A 26,513-nucleotide genomic window follows, 5' to 3' on the forward strand; every position below is an offset into this window, starting at 1 on the left:
AGATCACAATTACAGATCATAAAAAAAGAGTGGGTGTGGCTTGGCAAACTAAAAAGGACCACATAGTTTGGTTTTCTAAGGACTTCAGCTTGGGAAAACTGTAGATTGTCAGAGAGAGATAGCTACAGGAGGTATATCCTCAGAAAGAGTTTGGATTCAGTAGAAGAAACACATCTCCACAAATCCAAATTTTCAGAAGAAGTCATAAAAAAAAAAAAAAAAAAAGACAAGACCAAGAAAAGCCAAAACCCAATGACAAGTTCAAATTTTGATAAAATGTTGGGGATTACTGAGATTTTTATAGCTCTAGTAGTATGTCTCCTGATTTTGCAGTTCCTAAAGCTGCAATGGATGCGTACCCAGCTTCCTCCAGGACCAGTTCCTCTCCCCATCATCGGAAATTTGTGGCTGCTGGAGTTCAAACTTCGCCGAGAAACTCTCAGTAAGGTATTTATTTAATCTCTGTGGTTGAAAATCAGTCTGAATCTATTTTAACTTAAATTGTACATTGCATTGGAACAGCCTAAAATGCTAATTTTTAAACCTTAAGCTTGATTACCAGCCAGTTTCAAAGACTCTAAGGACCCTGCATTATTAAAAATATTTCTGAGCAATAAACCCCAACATTGCTTTAGTCCTTGCTATTTTCCTCTCTCTTTTGGTTACATTCTCACGAGCACTGTCATAGAATGGTATTTCTTTGGCAGTTTCATTCTGTTTGTGTGTTGATATCCAGCCCTGTAAGCCACTTCTAGTAGAGGTCCCCTTGCCTGACACCAATGTCACTGGAACACCTCCATTAGAAGACCAAACACATACTCCAAACAGACTATTTTTTTTTCCTTGTTTTCACAGCAAAAGGATTTTTTGTCTGCCGTAAACAGGTTACTGCTAAAACAAAGCAGGAAAATCTGATTGCTGTTATGTTCACAGCACGACTGCTTTATAAATCAATCAAAACTATTTTTAAAAAGTAAGGAACTTGCTTCCCACTACTGCAAGGAAAAATATAAGCATGATATGATGAATGACAACAGAGGAAAATAAGAAAAATCCTGTGGAAGCTATAGAAAAGAATGCAAGAACATTTCTTTGCTTTCTTTCTAAGTTAGCATTTTGGCTCATTATTAAAATAAAGAGAAAAGCTCAGGGATTTTGCCTGTATTCATTTGTTCTTTGATTCAGAGCAGACAGAGTAACCTGCTGTTTTTCTTGCAGTGAAATTTCCAGAGGTGTTCTTCTGAGAGATGTCCTTAGCATCTATTCCATAAAGAACAATTATGTTCTGTTCCCAAAGCACACTAAGAACAGAAAGATATTTTTTTTCTGAAACACGCAATTCAATTTGATGCCGACAAAGGGATTTAGTTACAACAATAGAAAACCCTTAAATAAATTGATATTTGAGTGCATGCTTCCCCCGGTTTATAATTATGAATTTCCTGTTATCAACTCTTCAGTTAACCAACATCTATGGAAACATCTACACTCTGTGGATGGGACAGACACCTCTGGTTGTACTGAATGGATACAAAGCAGTAAAAGATGGCATCGTCACCCACTCAGAAGAAGTTTCTGGAAGACCTCTCACCCCTTTCTACAGAGATATGATGGGCGAGAAAGGTATAAGATGTTACACAAGACTGAGGCAGGAGCAAGGTGTAAAGAAGGAAGAGGTTTTCCTGTGCACACCCATCAGCTACTGCTGTAGCAGGGCATAACTGGGCTTTCATTGCAAAAATGTTTCATGCAGAGCTAAGCATGTTAAGGAAAAACCAAAAATTTCTTGTTGTATAAAGCACATCACTCAGTCTTTTTCCTTCCCGATAGATCCAAAGGAATACTTGCCTGGAGAAGTTGCCCTTCAATTGTATCATTTCTAAACCAAAGGACTGTTCATGTAGAAGATATCTATAAACAAAGCTGTTCTGTCCTTACCAAAACTCACTCAGTTTCCAAGGACACATTTATGAGCAGCCCAAGGTCATAAAGTCCTCAGAAACCAAATCCCAGCTTCTAAAATCATTTTATCTTGTCAGTGAAATATAACCTAATCTAAATCAAAATTTGCCTTCTGAAGTGAAAGGATTTCCCTTCCCAGCAATGAACTAAGTGTTTCTGTGTTTTTCAGGTATTTTCCTGACAAATGGCCACACCTGGAAGCAACAGAGACGCTTTGGCATGACAATTATAAGAAGCCTGGCACACGGTAAGAACAACTTGGAGCGTCAAATTCAAACAGAGGCCTGTCACCTTGTGGACATCTTTGCAAACACAAAAGGTAAATTCACTAGAAGAACAACACTTAGAGCCCTTCCTGAAATATTAAGGGTGGTAAAAGTTTCACAATACATTTTTACAAGTAATATAGATATTTTTGATATTAGTAGAACTTTCACTGGCTTCTTAACTGCATTCTTTACAAAAAATGTTTTGTCTGCACAGTGGGTAGTATAAAATTGTTTTTTTTAAATAAGGAGAGTTTAAAAAATGTTTATTATCAACACAGCTGGTAATAATTCTTATACTCAAGGAGTATAGAAAAACCCTCCTTAAAATACACAACGTGTGACCTGCTACAAGTCATTCTAGGACAGCAGACTTTTAGGATTTGGCAGAGAAATAACCCCAGCACAAGGAATGTATCATTCAGTTATCCAGCTAAACTTCTTTTTAAGATTTAGATGAAATAGAAACCAATAGAATTTTAGCAAGCTGCCAAAATAAAGCAATTAAATATAAATATTCTGAGCAGCCAAATCCCTCATCCACATCGTTTTCCATACTGATGTGAAAACACAGAAAGGTTGCCTGAGGTCTCTCTCCAACTCTCCTTGGACTAGGCCCATCTCTTTTCTGAGAGCAACACATTCACACATCTTTAAAATGTAGGAGAGGAAAATAACCAGATACTCTGAGTCCCTGTACAGCCCAAATCTTCACCTACCATGCAATCTTTTCTCAATTTTAAACTCAATAAATGTATTTACTCTTTCCAAGAACAACCAAGAGCATTGGACTGAAGTCAGGGATGCATTTTCCATAGGAGTATACTTCAAAAGTTGTCCTTGCCATTGAAATGTGCACTCAATTTATTTTTTTCTGGATTTAATCCTTTTCAATGGCAGATGTTTTCCACCCTATTATATGAGCTTTGCCTTTTCAGGCTGTGGGAAAAAAATACATATATGGTTGGATTGTTAAGTTGCTACTTGAAAACCAAAAAGAGACAAGTCATTTCACCAAAACTAAGAAAATAAAACTCTAAAATATTTTTGGCGGTTGGGGGTGTGGTTTTTTGGTTCGGTTTTTAACTGCCAAACTTAAATATCTACCTCCATATTTGAAGGCATATGCTCTAACTAATTGCTTGTGTTTCCATACAGCCCAGACTACAAGTCAAAGAAAGGAAAAGAGACTTTGTTTGTCTTCTCAAAACTGATAATCACTGTGTTTTACAAGAGTAAAGAGCAGATTGAAAATTAAGATTCCCTGCACTTACAATTCATGCAGTTAATATGTATTAAACCAGGCTTCATTTACATGAAATTTATCTAAAAGTAGTCTGATCCCCCACTGTTTTAACCATTAAAAAAAAAGTCATCCTCGTTTTTCTTGTTGTAGTCTGTTCAGAAGTTCTCACAGCACCTCCCATATTCACAGGCAAACCTTTTGACCCCCACACTTCCATCGTCCGTGCAATTGCAAATATCATTTGTGCTGTTGTTTTTGGTCATCGCTTCTCCAGCGAGGATGAATCTTTCAGCAAACTCATCAAAGCTATTTATTTTGTGATCTATTTTCAAGGTACTATCTGGGGCAGGGTAAGAACCTAATTTTCTTGTTCTTGTTCCTTAAGGTGCATTTGCACTTGACAAGTCAAAACAAATGAAAAGTCAGCGACAATTATTCACAAACATTTCCGTTTCCAAACGTACCATTGTTCTACAAGCTACAGTGAAGTAATAAATCAATACACACCTTCTATATGCCATTATTGGCTTCTAATCCTTCTTTATGTCTGTAAATCATGTCCAAAAGTTAAAATTCTAGATCATCAGTGATTTTCACAGATTTCCAATGAGAAGTCATTTGCAGAACACTGTGAATTTCTTAGTTCTCAAAATGAAAGCAACTTCTAAAATTTAACTTTCATTTAGTCTTGCAAATCCAGAAATGCAGTTAATAAGAACTAAGTCTTCAAGTTTATGTTCTTTTGAAAAGATATCTTGCTTCTCATGTAATTCATATTACTATCAAGATCTGAGTTATTCTGACCTTCCTGTAAGATACAGGTTACAACTTCATCACATCAAGAATATTTTTTAAGTTCTTGAAACCCTAGCTATTGCTTAAATTGTGCAGATTTTGGCACACTGGCATTCTAAAAGACTATCAGGTTCTTCATACAGGGGGGCCTAAAAAAATTACAGTAAAAAATTCAAGGTTGAGAAAATCTGTTTGTGAGTTAGATTCAGCACTCAATTACCCACCCATTTTCAGAACCCCTGTTACATTATTAGGTAATACATTATTAGGTATTGATCCAAAAAGTAAAATATAATAACATTCCCAGTATTTAATCTCTTTTACTTGTGTCTATTGCCCCTCATCCCAATTTGGTTGCCCATTTGTTGCAGTGACTTCACAATTATCAGGGAATCAGAACTGGGATCTCACATTCCTTGCTTTCTGTTTAACACCTCAGCTATACGATGCTTTCCCATGGCTCATGCACTGTCTCCCAGGGCCTCACCAGGAAGTGTTCGCATACAACGACTTCATGCACAGTTTAGTCACGAAGGAGGTCCAGGCTCATGAGAGACAGAACACAGGTGATCCACAGGACCTCATTGACTTCTACCTGGCTCAAATAACAAAAGTAAGTATCTATTTATCACATTCTCCCTTCCTTGGCTTCAATGCCTACCACAAACACCTGCTGTTTCAGTAACTGCCAAAGGATTTTTACATGCACACTTCATTTGTGTAGCAGTGAAGGTGTTTGTTTTGGAGGGTTGCTCACTGTTTTCATCAAACGATGACAGTTTCTATGTGACTGATGAAATGTCTGAAATTATTCATTTCATAGTCTTCTTGTGAATATACCCTACAGACCAAGGACGACCCTACTTCTACATTCAATAAAGACAATATGGTTCAGACTGTGGTTGATCTTTTGCTGGGAGGGACAGAAACAACAAGCACAACCCTTCTCTGGGCACTGCTCTACATGGTACAATATCCAGAAATACAAGGTGAGCAAAAACACTATCAGAGAGAACTCCATTCAACATCATAATGAACATCATCAGTGTAATTAGCTCAACCACTTGCAAGACATCAAAAAATCCCTCAGTTGTGCACACAAATGATGTACATCACAATATACAGGATGCTGTACATCAGCAGTTAAGATCTAGAAAATGGAAGGTCAATAAATGAAACAAACAGGTGCTTCCCTGTCTGGTTCACCAGCAACACTAGCAGAAATTAGTAGTAGCCACTGTTTTACCTCACTAGAAGGGATTGGCAAGACAGAACAACAAGTTAAAGACCTTTCATATGCAACCTAGCCTCCTCCTAACCTTCAAAGTGGGAAAGTTTTTTAAAGATACCTGATCTGATGCATACTTATAAACAATGGAAATTATACCTGCCATTTCAAATTTTAATCCATTTTTTGAAACACAGAACTGTACTACCCTCATCACCAAGTAGGATATATCTTAAATGAGACATCATCCTATGCTTTGGGGAGATGCACTTGCTCAACTGAAACCTACACAGCAGTCAAACTCCACGCCAATGCATTTCATAGCAACATAATTTATTTCCCTCCTACAGGACATTCTCATACAAAAATCTGCTGGAAAAAAATGGGGGGGGGAAAAGCAGGGGGAAAAAAAAGATATTTTCATTTCTCTGCAGAAAAGGTTCAAAGAGAGATAGAGGCTGTTCTGGAACCCTCCCATGTCATCAGCTATGAAGACCGTAAGAAGCTGCCCTACACGAATGCTGTGATTCATGAGGCTTTGCGCTACAGCAACGTCACCTCCGTTGGGGTCCCTCGACAGTGCCTGAGGAGTACAACTCTGCTGGGTTTTCACATTAAAAAGGTACAGAGGAAACCCTCCTGTTTTTTAAATCTTTGAGCTGTTAACATTTAGCATTTATATGACATAGAAGGAAAATCTAAAAAAAAGAATCAAGCACGCATGGGAAACAAGATCTCTGCTGTTTCTTGCAGGGCACACTTGTGTTGCCAAATCTGCACTCTGTGGTGTACGATACTGAGCACTGGGCAACCCCTTGGAAGTTCAACCCAGATCATTTCCTTGATTTGGATGGCAACTTTGTGAACAAAGAGGCATTCTTACCTTTCTCAGCAGGTAACACCCTGACCTTGAATATTCCTGTTCGCTGTGTTTTGCTGCAAGGTTAAAAACACTATTTCTAAGTTCTAAGATTTTAAAAACATACATTTATAAAAATGTATTTGACACAAAGATTTAAAGTCAGGTCTTCTACTGTAAGATCCACAAATATTGTTGTGCATTTGTATTTTTCATATATTCAAACAGAGGATAAGTATGGCTGGGAGACACAATGCTCTTTCCTCAGCATACATAGGCTTCCGACCATAAAGGTATCTGAGCTTTGTATCTCCTAATGTGTTAAATCAAGGTAATTCCCTGTTAAATCAAGGTAATTCCCTTAAATCAGGAAATTTATTTATTTTCACCTTACAAACAGAAAGGCCAATGACAAAAATAATGTGATTTTTCAAAATACACAGAAAAAAATCTGTGAAGAAGTAGGAAATGAAACCTCAGTCTCCTAAATCCTACCTCAGTAGTCTAGCACCAGGTTTTCTTGTATCTGTAGAAAACTAGCAAAGTCCAGTATTTTCAGTAGAATATTATTTGGCAACCAAAAAAATTGTAACTTTTCAAAAGCATATTACAATGTACAACTTAGCTAACTTACAGTGTAAAACACAGGGATTCAAAGATATGGCAGGGGAAAAAAAGAAAAAAGAGTAAAAAAACAGTGTAAAACAACTCTAGCAAGTTTCTCTAGTTTACCAGTTTCCCCAATACAAAGATTGTGGGAAAAAAAGTAACACAAAACAGGAAACTGGTATCATTACCAAAAATTTCCCAATAAAACCACTGGGAAACAGCTGAGGCTTTTTTTGTGTTACTGTGACATTACACTATTACACACTTCTAGCAGAGAAAAAGCAAAGAGCATACTGAGTAACACACAGATTAAACGTGGTAAATCCAGATTTGAAAACAATTTGCCTAAATTGCCTGTAAATCCTAAAATCATCTTTGCAGAACAGGTACTTATCATCTTACCTCTTTCACTCACCAAATGACCATTAATTGAGACAACTAATTTGGGCTCCCATTTCAACCCTGAAATAGGACTATGTCTTTAATTTGCTCTGGTTGTTTTCTGATTATGTAACCAGATTATTTATATATTCTGAATATCTAGCTCTTTTTTTTTTAGTCTGGAATATATAGATATGCTGAAATAACCCATGAAAACAATATGCCAAAATGCGTCACTGAGTCTATGTATCACTGCATATTTCACTCCCTTAGCTCACACATCTGCTCCTGACAGTGCTAGGGCTACAAGGACCCAATACACCCTTCTAAATTTCTGTTCAAGAAATCCTGATTCCATCCTTCTCCTTGGCTTCAGAACCGCATCCCACAGTGCTCCAGCCCCTCCCTTCTCAACAACCGAAACAAGACTCTAAAGTGTATGGAATCCAAATTTTTAAAATCTGACTTAGCTGAGAAGCAATTCATGGCCCTCACAGAACAAGAACCAACAATGGAAAGGGAGAATCCCATACATGCTCCAGGGGTGAAAAAACCCAAGCAAACCCAAACAAAACACCAAATCACTTGACAGAGATGCACAGTTTCTCAGTTAAATGTTTCCCTCCCTCCTCCAAAAGCATCTCCTCTCCTTACAGAAGGAAATAGAAAATAATTATCTTACATGAACAGAATTTATGGAGCTCAGTAGAAATTCATGTGAAATTCTTTTACAGAATTTAACTTTACTCAACCAACTCTCTTGGTTTTCGTCTGCAGGGCACCGGGTATGTCTGGGGGAACAGATGGCACGAGTTGAACTGTTCATCTTCTTTACCAGCCTCCTTCGGGCATTTACATTCCAGCTCCCTGAGGGAGTGAAGGAAATCAATCTGGAGTACATTTTGGGTGCAATACTGCAGCCACATCCATATAAACTCTGCGCTATTCCACGCTAGTCTGCAACACACCACAATGCTGAGACTTTGACCTGTTCATAACTGCAGATCCTTTGAAAACACATTTCACTATCTCAATCATATTCAAACGTAGGTAGCTCAACACAGCAAATGAATAGTGTTTTTATTTAGGAGGTCTGACCTCATCTACTGAACTTTCTGAAATGAAAATAAGTGGACTTGCCAAAGCTCACATACTTAAGTCTTTAGCATATACAAACACACAATATTTCCAAAAAAAAAAAAAGTATTTTCACACTTACAGTAGCAGTGGAGTAGCTGTAGGATTTTAGAGAAGTGGCCCGTATCAAGTAGTTTCCTGCATATGTGCTCTGTCAGGTATCACACTCTAAAAATGGCACAACTGTTCAGTAAGCATGCTTGAATAAAATTTTCTTCAGTAAGATGTTATTCTTCCAAGTCCACAGGTCTTTTCTTACATCTTCTCGCAGGAGGTAACAGTGTACACACACACAGTGTTGATTCCTTTGCTTTTCACTCTCCCACAAAGCATTTTATAGCGTAGCATAAGCTTCACACACACAGAAACCAGCATAGTGTGGGGCCTCTCATAACCATGGCCCATTTAGAAATCCTTACATTTTTTTTTGCTTCCTCAGTATCATCACAAATCGGGTCCATGCACTTTCACAAACCTTTCCTTCTGTTTAGAAGGATTCTTGCATGATCCAATAATTTCCTATTTGAAGATAAAGGAACAGCTTTTCAAGAAATTAAGAAAATAAACTAAGATGTCAACAGTTGTTTTAGTAGGCACAGTAGAGATTTATTACTCACAGTGTTTTCTTTTGTTCTTTTTCCACATCAACAGATGTGGAAGGTTTTGACAGTTTAAAATTCAGCCGAAAGCATCCCAAACCCTTTCAATTTTCAAATTTCAACAGGAATTAGCAGAAATTATAGCAGAATGTAGTTAAAATCAAAAGCAGAATACTACATATTCCTGGGACATAAAACCAATCAAAGATGTGATTCTCCTTGCAAATATTTCCAATTATTCCCTTCCACTAAGTGAAAACCCCAGGGTTCTAAAACACTGTAATGTTTGCTACCACAGAACAAACGCAAACTCGACATTATTGACATTTTTCACCTTTTTAATAAAAGCCATTTTAAAACTTTCAATGTTACTTTATTTTTATTGAGGAAAATAGAACATTAAAAATCCTGCTTGAATAAGAAACACTTTCAAACATAAATTAAGAAAAATCTCTTGAACTTCACATTTCTTGCAGTGAGGGCAGATCTTCCATAAAACACACTCTTACAGGTTTACAAAAGCAGTCTGACAGGATAGTTCAAAACTTTTCAAGTCTTGTCTTTTTTATTTCTGGCATTCATTAAAGAAAAACTCAGCAAAAAAATCTTTCCTTTGAACCCACCATCTGCTTGGTTCCATAGAGGGCCCAAGGTAAAGTGCTCAGCAGCAGGACTGGCAGTGTCAGATATGAGCTTGGACTTTTTCTACTCCAGGGTATTTTGATGGTTCTTGACGTATGCCCCACCTGAAAAAAAGACTCCGGATTTTCTCTATGTTCACCACCCCATTGGTCACCTGAAGTTATTCTGTCAGGTTAATTTATTTTCCCCCACAAAATATTATTTCATAATCACAGAATGGTTATAGTTAGAAGGGACCTTAAAGATCATCTTGTTCCAATGCCCCTGCCATGGGGGATTCCACAAGACCAGGCTGATCAGGGCTCCATCCAACCTGGCCTTACATGTAAGTTTTCTGGTTTTTTTCCAAAACTGTAGCTGGGCTTGAAACATGCACACATTCTTCATCTGTATTTTTGAAAAACTGAGGTACATTATAATTTGCTGTACAATGCTCCTTCTAAAAAATGTGGGAAGACCAAATATTCAGAGTGTTCATGATTAAAAGAGGTATTTTTCACAAAGAAGTCATCACAGGCCTGACAGTTGGTACCAGTGAAAAACAGTTGGGCTAAGAGCATCTTCTTGTTATTCCATTTAAAACTGAGAAGAGCAAGAGATGAGGCATTCCTCAGCTTTCTGATGTTTCTTGAAATGACAGTGTGAGAATTCCACTTTACCTTTTCATCACAGTTGTAAAGGAAACCTATAAGAAAATGTGCAATACAGAGAAAAAAAAAGCTATTTCATCAGTTATTTTTTTTGTCAAGAAGGAATTAAAGTGAATCAGAGAAAAGAAAGATTTAGAAACAAAAGTCAAAATGCAAGCTTTTCCTCTGAAACATCTTTAGAAAAAAAACAAACTTTAAAACTCACAAATACCATCACTTCAGTAACTAGAGAACACAATCAAACTTTTCGAAAAATACACTGACATCCAGCTCTGCTGTTGTTATGCATCCCTTAGAAGTCATTAGCCCAAAGTGATGCAGACTGCCTGGATCCCCCAGGAGCTAAACCCCAGAAAGTTTAAAGTCCAGTCTTCAGAAAAGCCCATGTTGTTGAAGATTAGATTCAGACATTAATTTCTCCCACTGATAAGAAAAATATAACCGCAATTTCCAGATTCTTGAAGCTGTCCTGAAGAATTTAAACTGTTTGTTTCTTTGATTCTGTTTGCATGAAACATGAAGTTTGAATAGATCCCTTTTGATATAACAGCCTTGCAACATTTTGTTCCCAAAACAATGGCAACAAAAGACTTTCATTACATGGGTCAGCTCCTAAATATTAAAGTAACAGGAACCATACGGAAAGTACACACAGGTCTGTGCCCATTTTGTGAAGCACACAAAATCCACACTGTCCGTGTGGCTTTAAAAACAAAATGTCATCACTGGTCAACATGACCCAGATTAAGAAAATGAGTAAACCACTTCTAAACTTGGGTGAAGAGTTTTCCCTACAATTTTTGTTTTGTTCAAACCTCAAAGGGAAAGACCCAAGTATTTAGATGTCTTGTTTCACCTAATAAGCAGAGCGTTATCAAGGGCGTGTTTTGATCCACCAACCAAATCAGCTATCTTTAAACTACTGTTAAAACAATATTTTTTAATTTAAAAAAATTTTAACCAAAGTTCTCCTCTGCACCCAGTAAAAACACCATAAGTATTAGTTACTCAGCATTCACATCCAACCTTTTTATACTACATGCCTATCTAATCACGCAAAACAAAATCAAAATCTGAAATAGCTGTCATTAACTTGATCAAAACAACTTGCACTCCAGGAGGGATTATAATGGTGGGATGCTGCATGGGCTGGCTGTAGAGAAACAAATAAAATCCTGATCTTCTCATTTTGCTGTGCTTTCTTAAGCCTTTACAGCACTATAACATCATTAGAATTTTAAAATCACAATTATTAAAACCAATCAGATGGAGGAAGGATACAATATACAGTTAAAACAAGCAGATCTGTGGTAACACCAAGAATGAACACATCAAAATACATCCATTAAAATATATCACTTGCCTCTTGTAATACTTGTCCAAGTGTCTCCTGGCTGTGAATACGCTTCCTGTTGAAAACCCAAACCACACTTATTTCTGCACAAAGCATTGTGAATCTTGCAAATATCAAGTATTTATCCCAGTTTCAAAAGAGAAATTATATCAGACTTCGTTCCACATCCTTTCCCTTAGCAAATCTTTCTGCAATTTTATGCAGTCTTATGGAATTTACAATTCTAATTCAGAGCTGTTGTTTTTCACGTCATAGTTATGAACTACCTGGAATAAGGCTGGATACTCATCACATTTTCTCAAAAACAACCCTGATTATTAAAAGATGCTGTTAAATTTCAACATAAATCCTAACATGGATGATACAGGTAATCAATTACTTTAATGTCATCTCCTCCAGCACTAGACATCTGATATTCAGCAACTAATGCAAGAAGATTAAACAAATACTACTTTTTTAGTCGTTCTTCCAACATAATCAAAGTGGTAAGCAGTGCATGCAAAAACAACAGAAATACAAAGACTTTACAAAAAATTTCCATCAAGAGAACACGTTACTGCAGTTGTTTCCATGCATCCTGTAATACATGCAGTAAAAAAACTAAAGCAAACAGAAGGCAACATAATTTTACCTGTCTATTTTGGTTGCTATGACCAGTGTAAAATTGCCTTCTGTACTGGGCAAGTATGTAGAAGGTATAATGACATAACTTCCTGCAGGAAGCCTGCAAAGTCGGCTGACTTCCTGGGAATAGCAGTGAGGTACACAGCTCACCAGTGGCTCCAAGTGTACAAAAGAAGTAGTTTGTGGTTTCCAGCTGCTGTTAGGCACCTGCAAAAAAGAATGCAAACATGCCTACCTTTTCATCTGTTTCAGGGCTCACAATGTTTCATTCCTGTGACACTACAGTGTGATATGGTCCATCTCTATTCCGCTCAAAATACTCACTCTGCTGTACAGAACTAGAGAGAAGAGGAATGGAAAAGCTTCTGGAAAACCCAGATGGCAGTACTAAGAACAGATGAATCATTCCTAGCCTGTTTGTAGACAATGTATAGAACCCTTTACTCACATAGCTCTAGAGCTTCCTCTGTTATCTAACCTCACTCTTCCCTACTACAGCCTAAAGCAGTTGTTTTTCACCTCAGGGATTTGCTGAACAGACTGTGTCCTTCCTATATCTAGTAGTCTTTCCTGTACTAAAAAGTCATATGAGACTTCATCTCAGTCTCCTATAGGCATACAAAATGCCAATCTTTCTTCACATATTATATATTTGAAGTTTTATGATTACTTCTGATGCCCAGCTTCAGATTTTTCACTTAACCTTCTTTTGAAGCATGAGCTCTAAAAATGAAGCTACCTTCCTCTGCAAAATAGTTACTTAAGCAGCAGCTTCTTAGGCTACATTTATGCAGTTGATCACTAGCACACACATGTAGAACCTGTATCTATCCATACCAAATCAAATCTTGTTTTACTTCTGATGACCTGCTCAAGATACCACAGTCCTTTTGATCCAGTATCATTTGCCTATGCACATATAATTATTAGACATGAAGAAAGTTAAGTGTTCGTGATGAATTACCAAAAGGTCTGGTCCTCAATTGCTAGGGCACTGAGAATTCTTTGCAAATCCTCAAGAGTTCGTTGTTGCTAAAACTAATTCAGAACCTTGTAAGAATTCAGTGGAACTAATTATCTGGTTACTATGCCATGTAACTATGTAAGTTATTCCATATCTTTCATGGGCATTACTTCCCAGAGTCAGCTTGTGTTTCTCCTAGAAGGAGAAAGTCCCTTGCAAACTGCAAGGAGCCCTGTGCTCACAGGCTAACCTTCACCCTTGGCAAATGAGCAATCAAACTGACCAGAAGCCTTACCTGGAAAATATGGAAACCTATTGGACAACACTTGCTATCCAGGCAGTGCTGACGGAGGGTGACTTTCACAGTGGTTTTTCCCGGTCCTGCAGGAATGGAGAGGGGAAAGCAGGGATTGGTATGAAAGGAGGGGAAGTTCCTGCTACCTCCAGCACTTAGCCCATTCTTCCAGCAACCATGCAGCTGCACTGTCTCCCATTCACCAGCTGGGAGTTCTTCACAGAGGGCAGCATCCGTGGGTGGTGGCTTTAGCTCACTATCAAACATAAGACAGAAAAGAAACTAAAATGTATAAAATATGTACTACCAGAATATAAACAAATCTGACCAGCTTTTAAACAGTTGCCAACACTAAATTTTGCCTCTGCATATAGCACTAAGCTGCAGTTTAGAGTCAAGATGCTACTCATCTGGCTACTTATGATTAGTATTTTAATAAGAGGTAGTAGCAGCTTCATGACAAAAACAAGGAGCTGGGGCACTACTTGCATGAATTCAAAGACAATACAATGCTGTTACTTGGCACTCTGCACAACTCTTCAAAATATTTTGAACATTTCCACTTAGTGCTACACTTGTATTTACAGCAATAATTATAAGAAATGTTCTGTTTTGTTTTAAACCTACCTGAGAGAGATCCTTCCCGTTGAAAATACACGAAGCAAGAAATTCCCTACTGCATCTTTCAGAAAGGTGCTGGGAACAACAAGATAAAAGCCAGGTGAAAGGTCACAGCACACATGGACTTCTCTATCGTAGGAATGGCAGATGGTACCTACAACTGGAGGAGCAGAGAGGGTCTTTGGAAGGTTAAATCGTTTCTTCTCCACCTAGAATAGATGCATAATGATGTGTAGTGGTTTAGGAAAAATGAGTAGCTTTCAATAAAACTAAAAATTATCAAATATTGTTTAAAACATTTTTTTAAATGCATACATTTACAAATGAAACAAAGACAAGAGTATCAGCAGATGAGTTGAACATCAAAGAGAAGTAGGAAGAGTCAATACTCAGGAGGAGTAAATTTAGGAATGGCTTCAAGTTATCAGCCTGAAATGTCATGCACTAGTTTGGAACAATCCCAAGTGCTCACTGATAAGAAGAAAGTACCAGTCTACTAATAGTTTGTACAGACAGTAACTGTGAGATAAACAGAACCATTCCAGCATAAATCAGAGATAGAAAACTGTGACCAGTTGAATCGTATCACTGCCATGGGAAATGAATGATTTTACTCAAATGTTTCAGTATTGCTTTTAAACTTCTAGTTGCAAAGAGAAAAATGTCACTTGTGTATTACCTTCCAGACATGCAATCCCACAGCCTGGTAATTCTTTCCCTGTATGCCTTCAGTCAAAGATGGATTCTCCTCTGCTAAGCGGGCTGGATTTTGAATCCTTCCAGCCCAGTCAGTGCTGTACTTCCTGTGTTTCTGCAGCAGAGCAATGCACACCTCACTCGATTCACAGACCCTCAGCCAGAACTTGGGGTTGGTAGGGAAGCTGCTGTTGTTGCGGCAGCCACCTGCAGACTGCCCTCTCACCCAGGATCCAAAGAGATTCTGTGAGTGACACAGCACTTTCTCTAACAAAGCAAAAAACACTTGGTGTGGATTTCAGACACAGGAAGCTACTTAATTTTATACAACAGATACATGGCAGAGATTCCCCAGCACAAGAAAACATGATGTCATAGCCTGACACCTCCCCAAAGCAGAAATTCATGACCAAGACTTTGAAAGGCATGAGAATTAATGCCACAGTTGGTAACAACAGACTGATGACATGATTTTTACAACAAGAAACTGTTACTAGAAATCTCAAGTGTATCTACCATTAAAAACAAAACATCACAGGGCTGTCCAGAACAACAGCCTTCCAGACAGAGGACACTAATCTCTAAACCAACTAGCAAGTAATTCATAGAAATATCAATGGCTTCTCTAAATATCTTTAATTTCCACTTGCCCTTCTGTTTTTCAGTAGAGACAGAAAAGGCCTATGGATCTAAAGGAGAGGGAAAAATTGAGAAAGAGAAATTATGGTCTAGTTGCATCCATTTGCAATTCAAATCAACCCTTCCCATTGACATAATGTCATTTGCATGAGAAACATGTTTTCTCATACCACACCTGTATAGAGGCTCTGAAGTTGTCCTTCCTCATTGACTGGAAAGCCCACAGTAATCTCATCAAATTCCCTGAAAAATTCCTCTTCATCCACCCAGAATTCTCCCTCTAGGATCTGGGAGAGGAGTTCTGAAGCAACTGCTGGATCTAGCTGGTTCCATCCTTGACCACTGCATATAAGACCAAAGTTAACATTCTGTTCGTTGCCCAATAGAGTTCTGGAACAATATTCTACCAAATATCTTAGGGAGCAGGACAGTAAGAAGAGACTTCTTCATTTTATTGTGAAATAATTGCATTGAAAATTTCTCTACACATTGCTGTTCAGTGAGAGGGATCACAGGAAACACAAGTCATAACTTATCAAAGAAAACTTAGAAACAGCCTAACACCAGACTGGATGCAGAACAGACTTCTAGGTGAAATAGGTGCTTTGTTTACAACAGTCATTACAGTAAGAAGTCCAAGAGCAAAATAAAGATTTTTAACTGTTGTTGCTTAAAAAAGGAGACAAAAAAGTAAAACCAGCTGCACTGTGATTGTTCTGAAAGAATTTTAATGCTTTACATCAAAAACTGCCATTTGTATTAAGCAGCTGGTACCCCCATGAATCTGCTTGCCAAGTCTCGATAAACCAAGAATTTAAGCACCTCCTGATTTAGGGCTCATTAAAAGCTAGTAGTTTCAACATTTTCCATTGTTTCACTAACAAAAAAAGAATAGCTCTGCACTTGAATAAAATAGGGTTCTAAGGTCACCCAACGAAACCCTATCCTCTTGCAACTACATGGCAACTTACTCTTTCACAAAGAAACTACAAGAGAGCAAGTGTATAACCAAAACACTGTCAAAAGCAAAAAACATCAACTGAAGCTCTCAATAAATGCAATCAAATTATTTTTCTAACTCAGGGAAAAAAAGCATTTCTACAATGCTCACTAACATCCCCACATTGTTAACATATTTTAATGCTGAATGCTTGTTGCTTGGGTCAAGAATTGCACGTTCTTTTGTACAGTCAAAACATGCTAACATTTTTCAAAATAAGCTAGCAGGGTCTGCCCTTTCATTCTTGCTACTTTGCTATTTGAGCTGCTACACATATTTCTGTAAGTCCTTTAGAACAGTTCTCTTCTCTATTTCTACTTTATATGGACTCAGTTCCAGCTTCTACTTATCCCAATCTACAGAAAAGAGAGCACACAAGCAACAAGCATAAGCATCCTTCATTCAAAGGGTCAAAACTTCAATGTGAAATCCTTCCTTCTGCTATATTTAGTTTTATAATTACTCCTTTGCTTGTTTTCTGCAGCTGAGCCAGAAGCAAATGAAAAGAGTCAAGTAAAGCTGAGTGACAAGAAACAAACATGATCAAAGATACTTAGATCAACGGCAGAACAACAAAAAAGCACCACAAAAATCAGAAACAGAAAATTAGCCAACACCTTAGGTTTGTCTCTATAAAAAGATACGATGATTTGATAAACAAAAAGGTTATTAAAAAAATTTAGATTGCCAAAACCAGGAGAACAAAATGATGAGCCTCAGAACCAATGAGCTGTGTGAACTCCCAACTCTCTAAAGGATTGTACACACACTGAAGCCTCTCTCCTCTGCTACAGATTATTAGCAGTGTTTGCCTATGCAATACATAGATCAGCTTTGTGCTTCAGAACTATCACAAATGGTTTTCCAAATGAATATAAAACTGCTCACCCCTCACACCAGGGCCCTTTCCAGCACCGCCTCCCCCAAGGATTTCGTATTCGTAGTAGGAAGATTTCCTTGCCTGACACTTCAGACAGATTCACTCTGTCTATCACAATAAAGGCATGAAATTCTCCTAGTTCACTTGCACCTAAATAGGAAAAAAAAAAATTGAAAATAAACAAAAGAATCAGTTCCATATTTCGCAGTGACGTTAAAGTATCCAGTGAAAGAAGGCAATTTTGCGACAAAAGGAAATTGTTTTTAAATCTGTATTAGAACAGCACAAAGAAACCCCAAACAGTTCATTTTAAATGTGACCATCGAGAAATAAAGTAACATTTCTAAGTGTAATGACCCACTCCTTGACCTCAAACCCTACATATTCACCATGCTGAAATTCATTGGGGTTTTCAAGGTTGTTTTTGAGGGAGTTCATCCGGGGGGTGCATCTGTTTTTGAGATCTGACCATATTCTAATATAAAGAAGCACTTTTCAAAAGCACCCTCCCATCCTGAACTCAGTAACATCCTTAAATCTTTATTTATCCAAACTTATCTAAAATTGCACCATGAAACTGGCACGGTACTAGAATCAGCACTTGTATTTGCCAGCTGCCTTGTGCTTTGAAGCCTGCTAATAGAGACATTTACTATCACCTTGTCTGGAGTTGAGGACTGAACAGCTTATTACACACTGTTCCTTCAGATTCATTAATCTTCTAAACACTGCTTTCTCCAAAACCATGCCTGTCTTCTCTTTCTCCACATCTTTTCCAGGGCCTTTCAGGGTCCATCTTTCAGCAATTCCTCCAGTCAGATCAACCAAAGCATCTGCCACCTGTCCTGCCCACAACTGCTCATAAGATCCATGCACTCTAAAAAATTAAACCAAAAAAATTTTAAAAAAACACCAAGAAAAAGTTTGTACAGACAGAAGAACAAAAGAAACACAGTTCCTACATACTTGCAACCCCACTCTATATCACAATCATGACTGTACCCTACCCCATAACCCAAAGTAGGCAAGAGAAAGCACAGACTATTTTATTTATACAGAATACAACATCTAAAGAATATGTAAGCCATTGGATACTCCACTGTTTGATGGGAAGTTTCTTACATTCTCTCTGTCCTATTTAAAAAACTGCTGTTGTCTAGTACTAGTCATTTGTACCTTATTATCCATGCTCTACATTATCTTTGTGATATACTAACTGCATTCTGTATAAATAAAAATATTTCTTCCTCTTCATTTATCCTTTATTCACTCTGCACAAATAACCAGAGTAGCACTTCCCTCAACAACCTAAGCAGATCAAGAGATTGCCCCACCTGATGTAGCAGATGCAAAATATAGCAAAAGAAATCAAGACTAAAATAGAATTATAAACTCAAAAATAACACCTCTGCAGAAAACAAAGAAATATTACATTTCAAAGCCTACAGAGAAGCTTTAACATGACATTGGTGCTTCACAGCTTCTGCTCACGGTATCTACAGCTGGGTAAGTTATTTCACACAAAGTCTGCCTCTGCCCTCTGCTGGCAACCACATAATCTTCTGCTCAGATTCTTTGGGACATTAGATGTCTGTCTTACCAGTGCATTTTGTCTCCAAATTGTTTGTCCATCTGGACAGCTTTTCCATTGATGTGCCATAAACCATACAATAGCTGCATTTTCTTACTAAACAGTAAACTATCAAATTATACAAAAGAGCAGTGAAACTCACACAACCAGATTCTCAACTAGCACAAACTTACATAACATTGTTGCTTTCCACGCAAATATCTGCATGCTTTCTGCTTTTCATTGAGCTCTCATCTTCCTTTAACAAATTGGATAACTAACGGACAATGACTTAACAAACATCATTTGAATCCTGAAAATTCATTGCAGCTCTTACTTTTGATCAGAATTCCCTCCCTAAGACTATCTTACTTCATGTGCAACTGGAAGCACACCTTACAGATCTACAGTTTAAAGAGCAATTTCTGCACAAGCCAGAATGGGACCACCAGGAGCCAAAACACTCAGATCTATGCCCAAAGCAGCCAAGTAAAGTAACTAAGCAAAGAAATACACAAGTATTGTACTTCTATTTCCATCAGTAGCAATGTTCACATACTTTGCATAAGCTTTTTCCAGAAGTGGAAGCCAAAACAAATCCTCTGTCTGACACTGGGAAAAACAGAGTTTGCCCCCAAGGCAAGGCAGGCGATCGTCGATGGTCACTTCCACCCAGTGGCCAAACTGCCAGACCCGGCACGTGAAACAGCCTTGGTAGGACTCATCTGTCCAGCTGGGCTGACCTGGAGGGATTACCTGGAAGGCAAAAGCCAAAAATCAAGACAAACAATGAATTAATGGTTTTTGTTGGGGTTCTTTTTGCAAATAAAACCAGTTTAAAGTATACTGAATATCAACCATTTGTAACAAATACAGAAAAAAAATGTGATAACAAAACCAGTGAAACTGAGCATAATGAAGCCAATACTCATTTGGCAGCTTGGGACTCCAGAACAATACACAAATGTCTATTAGGTGAAAAAAACTTCTCTAACATGAAACTTCTCCATACCTTATTCAGTAAGTATTTGCTCTTCTGCAAAGCTACACAGGCACACAGGAACCAACAGTCTCCCAAAATTCCTTGTTTTACTTGCACATCCTGCAGATTGTTTGAAAATAACCGAGGAGAAGAACAAATGTCCTAAAAATAAAAGAAGAGCAGTTAAAGCCAAATTCTGCGTGATATTCTAAGAAAGTCTGTGTTGCAGGGACTGGGAGGGCTCCAGAGATCTCTCACAGAACAAGAGAATTTTTATGTCTAGAAAATTTCCTTTTCAGACACAGCCTAAGTAAGAAATAACAAATAAATAGCTTAGGGGGGCATTTTGCAGGTACTTCGTGAATGCAGATCTAGTTCCCACATGAATTTCAGCACACAACTGTCACCATCAGGTGCAACCTTAGCAGAAGCAGCAATAAGTGAAAGACAACATAATTCATCAGCTCCTTCCTAGACTTACGATCAACTGCAACAGGGCTGATGCCATCCACATTGAACTGCACACCCCAAGTTACAAAAATCTGAAAATTAGAACAAGGGAAAAACCTCTCCTAGGACACATAAAAATAGAGTAGTTGGTAGCACAAGACGCAATTTCAGATGCAAAGTCCTGAATACTTAATCAGATCTGAAAGTGAGTTTGTCCATCTGGACAGCTGCAAGAGATGGGAATTAACTCATCAGCCCTCAGTAGCAATCAAGGTGAAAAGTACAAAAGCAGGAACCTGCACACTGGATTCTGTGAAATCATTTGTTTGCCAATTACACCTGATAATCAACAGCTCTGTCACTGTTCTACAGAGAGCCCCAGACACAGGGGAGAAAATACAACTCAAGACAACATACTTTTTTCCTCCATTAAATTTTTATAGCCTTTTTTTTCCCTCCACACAAAGGCAGTATCATAAATACTTCACTTTAAATGGGTGTACTGCAGAAATGCATTCTAAAGCTTTTAGCTCTAATACAGCTTGCTCTGCAACCCAGCTATAAGTTTAAAAGCAATACAAGTCATATGACAAGTTATAAATTTTAGAAGTTTTCTTTCTTGTTATCAAAGAAATCAACAACTACAAAAAAAACCCCATAGGCTTCTGAAAAATTCTAAAATCCAATTACCTATTTTCAAGACAGTTATGCAATGTATCAAAAAATTCGGGAATGACATAATGCTGCATTCCAACTTGGTATGTATGTTACCTGCATAATGAAACATATTTATAATAAAATATCTGAATTTCTACTACTGCCATGAAATTTAAAAGCTCTACAAAAGGATTTAAATCAAGCCTACAAATGAGCACCCGGACTTAAAAACTGTTACTCATGTATTGTTAACGCTGACATACATTGGTTTTATCATTTATGTATTTCTAAACAACAACCAAAAAAAACCACCCAGAAGCAGTCATTCAATGCTAACTTGCATTTACTACCTGAAAGCCCAGTTCTGCTAAAATAAACCCTTTATACCTTAAAACTCACCTTAGGCCTCAACCAAGATATCTCGCCCCTGAATTGGGCAAGCGGGGTACAATAATCAAAGAATATAGAGGTATCACTGGCCGGAAACGTGGGGTCTGTGTAAAGGTCTCTCGTCACCATTAATTGCTTTTTCTCTCCCAGCATTTTCAACACAATCCTAAGCAGTTTTGCCGGCTATTCCTACGACTTTATATCGCCAGGCACCAACCTGCAACAGAAGCGAGCGTTACTGGGAAATTACAACAGGACAACAAACAGGCAAGGCGGATTTATTTAGGGATGGAAAGCCTCTCACTCCAACACGGAGCACCTGGAACCACCATATTGCTGGCTTCTCCCAGCACCTGATACCACCCTACACCGCTCAGCAGCAAGAGAAGGGGCGGCCTCTGAGGAGACCTACACCCATTTAGGTCCCTTCCCCCCGCTCTGCGCACACCCTCCAAACAAGGCTCCCGCCACCACCCTTTTCCTCACACCCAGCCCCAACACGGCCCCTCCGCCCACGCCCCCTCCTGCCCACCAGTCCCCCGTCCCCACAAGGGGTGTCGGCCCGGCCGCCCCCGTTCCCGGCTCTGCTCCCCCCTCACCGCGGGGCGGCCCCGCCGCCATTGCCCAGGGCGGCCGTTTCCCGGCAACGCCGGCACGCGTGGCCCCGCCCACGCCTGCGCATGACGGACGGCGCTCCTGACCAATCAGCGAGCGCCACGTCTGCGCGCGCCACGTATTGGTTCCGCCCCCCGGGTGAGGGGGAGATTTCCCGGGATCCTCCACATTCCCTGGCCGGGAATTGCTGGGGGAAACGGGGAAGTGACCGCTGTCTGTGGTCATCTGAGCTGTTCCGACGGGCAAAGAAACTGAAACCAAAGTGTTTTCATGAAGATTGTGGCAGTGAGAGCCAGAGACATTGCTGGCCCTCATAGAGTGCTTTCCCGACATAATGGCAGAGATCACATTTTCAGATAGTTTATCACCATATAATCGTCCACAGGCTGAACTGACAAAGGAGGTATGTTACTTCTCATACTTTGATAGCTACCGCTGACCATTGAAATAGAAAAAATGCCTTAAAATACTGCCTCTCTCAGGAACAAAGAACAGAAATAAGGGGCCCACGAGGCTGTCCTTCAGCCCACCAAGGTTCTGGGTTTCAGGGCACACTGAAGGAGGCTGTTGTCTTTTTCACGTTTGGGCCTTACACATCAGTGTTTCTCAAGGTGCTCAGATGTGGTCAATAAAGAAGCTGCTGAGCCACTGTCGAAGGACAAGGTGTTTACCAAAAAATCTGGTTTTCACACTTGCCTGTGATGATGTGTTTGAGTCTAAGGTCACCTGGTCCTTGGGTAGACAGGTCATCTGAATGAGAAAGATCCACAGAAAACACGGGCCTGACTGGTTTCTATCAGACATGAATGCAGAAATGCTCCTGTCAAGCCAACCTGAGCTGATGGAAATGCTCTCGGGTAACTGCAGAAGCTGTCCACCCACTGACATTCAGAAATAGGTTTTCTGCCCCTTGGTCATGCCCGATGTACAGACACAAGGCCCCTCCACGGCATACTGCAAATTTAATCAACAAACAAGACTTTTCACATTGAAGTTTTGACCCTTTCGGGAGCAGAGGAAACATTGCTGGCAGTAAGAATAACCCTCTTGTCCACAGCTCATGCGGGGGAGCTGCAGCTGCGCGGCTGCGAGTGAGCGACACAGGAGAGGTCTGTTGGGGGAGGGAAAGGGGAAAAAAAGGCCTCTGTGTCAGGAACAGTGAGGCTCTGATCTGTGTGAGTTCACCCCTGCATTCTTTAGGAAACAGCGATCACACAACTGCATAAATTCCATTGGAGGACTGATTCTAGAAAGCAGGATAAATGTTGAGCTCTAACTGTAAATACAGTAGGTCCAACCTGCAACAGTTAATTAGTTAAATATCTATTTATTTATGAAGCTATTAGAAGAAGGAAAGAGATGGATATCACCTTGGTCTCTCAGATACCTGACATGCTTTCATTGCCCCACTGCAAGGAAAGGGGCAAATTAATCCAGTGGGAATTGATGATTTTTTTTCCTATTAACCACAAACTCTTTGGAACAAAAGCAGCAGAGAACTTTCCCTGTTGCCTCTTGGCAATCCTGATGGATTAAATTGTTCCTGAAGACAAAACACAGGTCTATTTAGACAGGATGTCTTGAAGATAATATTTTAAGACAAAATGATACTTGCCTTGTTGTCAATCTGTTTCTCAGTCCACTTTAACATACGTGCTTCATTTCTCCTTGTAAAGGAGGAAAGAAGTCTGAGAGGGGCTGAGTCCTGTTGCTATAGAAATTTAAACAGTTGAAAGGGATTTGTGTCCAGCTAAATAACCAGCTCATTTCCATGTCAATGAAGGTGATCCTCTAGAATGGTGTTTGATATTTTCATTATTGTTTTCCAGCTTTGGGGTTTCATCAATCCCATGTTTGCTTTTGTCTCCAACTCCCAGTGGTTCAAGGATAGGGAGAGGAATAAAAGTAATCGAGAAGCAGTGGCTGGGCCCAGTGTGTGTGTTTGTTTCTGCAAATTCTGACACATGGAAGCTGTTCACAAGGGAGCTCTTCCAATTGTCCAAATCCTGATACCAGGATTAGGAAGTCACAGGCAATACTCAGCTGACAGTGATCTGAGCTGTATCACAGAAGCAGCACAGAATGTCTTTTTGCTTAAGGGAGATTTTGGAGTGCGTGTTTGGGGTTATAGATCTCTCTACCTCAGGCACACACAGAGGTAGAGCACAGCTCAAAATTTCCAGCCTGGTTACCACAGCACACAAGATGCTGCACCTCAGTAAATACAATTTTGGAAAAGGGTCCAATGCTCTGCAAACCCCACTAATGCCATTCCTTTTTTAGAGAGAGACTTGTCTCTATTAAAACACCTTCCTTGTGGAGCACAGAGCATACTATGTTCAACATAACCATAATTCTCTGGACAAGAAATCAGAGGTGTAAGACTTGAGTTTTCTCGTGCAGAAGGCACATGCAAGAAGAGCACTGAAGGGAAATGTTCACACAGGCTCAATCATTTATTGCAACTAGCTAGTCTCCCTCTATACAGAGTGAAAAGTCACCTCTAGAATATGGAATAGCTTTTCTCTACCCTCCTTTTTCTGTAAAAGTCTCTTATGTCCAGTTAAGACATACACTAACAGGTTCCCAAATTACTACTGTAATTAACAGGAAAAGCAGGATGGATGATATTAATAAAAAATTCTTTTAGTGGATGTGGGATATGCAGCAGCATTTGAGGTAATTTTTCAGAAACTTTTAAAGTGTTTTGCACTTTAAAAGGATACTGAAACATCATGCTCCACCCAAGCTAAATCAATACACTGAGTTGTGGAAGACACCTTGCAGCAATAGACCAATCAATCTTGATTCACTAAGAATCAAAAAGTACTTACATGAGAAAGAAGTAAGTAGTTTATATGTAAGTAGTTTAACTTTCACAAACATAGCAGTAGTTTCCCGAGCTGGAAGATGGAACTAGACAAATCCAAACTAGACATTAGGTATGCATTCCAGGAATGCATGTAATCAACAGCTAAACCAATTTACCTGGGGCTTCAACAAAATCAGTGTCAAATTGTGTCCTCACAACTGACAATAATTCTGTGTCTCAGAGGACAGTGGCTTGATAAATCTCACACTGTGATTTCTAGTGCAGTTTCTGATATTGTGGTCATAGTGGCTTTAAGCTTTTATCAATCTATAGTAAAACGTGTGAAAATAAGCGTGCCGATTTAAGAGTGTTGACTGTACTGTGTTGTTCTATCTTCGGACAAACAGGGAGAGCAGACTGAAGAAGTGTACTTGACCTGAGTGAATTTTGCAGCACACGAGCTTAGATGTACAGAAGGTCCTGTGTTATCCAAAAAAGACAATGGCCAAGGTCACTGCAGTGCAAGAACATGAGAGAGTTTTGGTCGAAGCAGAATGTTTGGGATACTTGATAGAATTGTTCTTGGTTGATGGAGTTCATGGTTAAAATGTTGCAATGTAACATCACACCAAAATTACTGATACAAGCTTAACAGAGTATACTGTAGCTAACAAGAATTATATTTAATGTATCAACCAATGTGGCTATGAAATGCTAAAAAAATAAGGTAGAAACATTCCATTTTATTAAACGGTTTGTCTCTTCAGAGCTTTCCCACAAGTGATATTTCTAGATCTTCTGTTGCCTGCCCTGCTCAAAGCTGCAATGAAATAAAGTAATCGTTTTCATTTTCAAAATAAAAAAGATAACCCAATCTCTTGGCATCTGTTTGAATAAAACCGATTTGATGTCTAATCTGACTGAAAAAGATCAGAAATGAACAGACCAAAGATAAGGCAAATAAATAGTTTCCATTTAATCACAGTCTAATTTGCCTGTCAATGTGAAGTCTACTACAAATCAAGACAGAAACTAGCCTGAAGCACCAATTTATTTTCTGTGAACAAAAGGAAGGCTTATCTCCACAAACTTGCTGCCAATTTTTTGTCTCTACAAGATAAAAAATGCACTCCTCACTCACAGGAGAAACAGAAGTACCTGGGGGAGGATGCATGGAGTACTTTCAACAAATCTTGCTCTGCTTCTGTGTTTCAGAAAACAAGTCCTAGGAAAAAAGCCATTTGATAGGATCTCACAGAGATGAGAGCAAAAACACCAACTTACGTCTTGTGTTCTTTAATCAGGAAACAGTCTGTTCAGTTCAGTCAGCATTTCCCTGCTCTAATATGTGTCTATGCAAACACAGAGCTGATCTGATGCATTTCAGTCAGTTCTAGTAACAATAGATAATATTTACTTTTGATTATTTGCTTTTGCCACCTCCCCAGCACCTTCCTGTGCAGCTTTGAAATAGCTTCCAAACTCCCTCTATCCTGCACCCCAGAAAAGGACAGAACAAAGACAATGTATCAAGTAGCTCTTTCACACAGCTAGAGCAGGGACGCTGAATAACTTCCCAAAAGGCTGAAC

At 38.9% G+C, this 26,513-nt stretch overlaps 2 protein-coding genes across 3 annotated transcripts; one reads left to right on the plus strand and one right to left on the minus strand.

Annotated features, from left to right (window-relative positions):
• Nucleotides 1–276: 276 nt before the first annotated feature.
• On the plus strand, nucleotides 277–8,302 carry LOC309576489 (cytochrome P450 2J2-like; the record flags this gene model as incomplete). Its single annotated transcript, XM_082287836.1, has 9 exons — nucleotides 277–447; nucleotides 1,461–1,623; nucleotides 2,132–2,281; nucleotides 3,664–3,824; nucleotides 4,709–4,882; nucleotides 5,117–5,258; nucleotides 5,932–6,119; nucleotides 6,251–6,392; nucleotides 8,124–8,302. 9 exons carry the CDS (start codon nucleotides 277–279, stop codon nucleotides 8,300–8,302), a joined length of 1,470 nt encoding a protein of 489 aa, XP_082143962.1.
• A 3,417-nt stretch (nucleotides 8,303–11,719) lies between these two features.
• CAPN10 (calpain 10) lies at nucleotides 11,720–22,155 on the minus strand (the record flags this gene model as incomplete). 2 transcript variants are annotated; one of them, XM_082288405.1, is made up of 12 exons in its annotated part: nucleotides 22,096–22,155; nucleotides 21,506–21,713; nucleotides 20,030–20,161; nucleotides 19,577–19,773; nucleotides 18,107–18,324; nucleotides 17,456–17,597; nucleotides 15,743–15,909; nucleotides 14,912–15,195; nucleotides 14,239–14,441; nucleotides 13,612–13,867; nucleotides 12,360–12,559; nucleotides 11,720–11,783 (listed from the first exon to the last, which is right to left on the minus strand). In XM_082288405.1, exons 2-12 carry the CDS (start codon nucleotides 21,647–21,649, stop codon nucleotides 11,720–11,722), a joined length of 2,007 nt encoding a protein of 668 aa, XP_082144531.1. In that variant the 5' UTR covers nucleotides 21,650–21,713; nucleotides 22,096–22,155. The 2 variants fall into 2 exon arrangements, with proteins under 2 accessions (XP_082144531.1, XP_082144532.1); XM_082288406.1 differs by lacking the exons at nucleotides 11,720–11,783; nucleotides 12,360–12,559 and adding an exon at nucleotides 12,584–12,690.
• Nucleotides 22,156–26,513: the final 4,358 nt, after the last annotated feature.

This window comes from Coloeus monedula (genome assembly GCF_965178545.1).
Source record: "Coloeus monedula genome assembly, chromosome: 10".
In the NCBI taxonomy this organism is placed as follows: domain Eukaryota; kingdom Metazoa; phylum Chordata; class Aves; order Passeriformes; family Corvidae; genus Coloeus; species Coloeus monedula.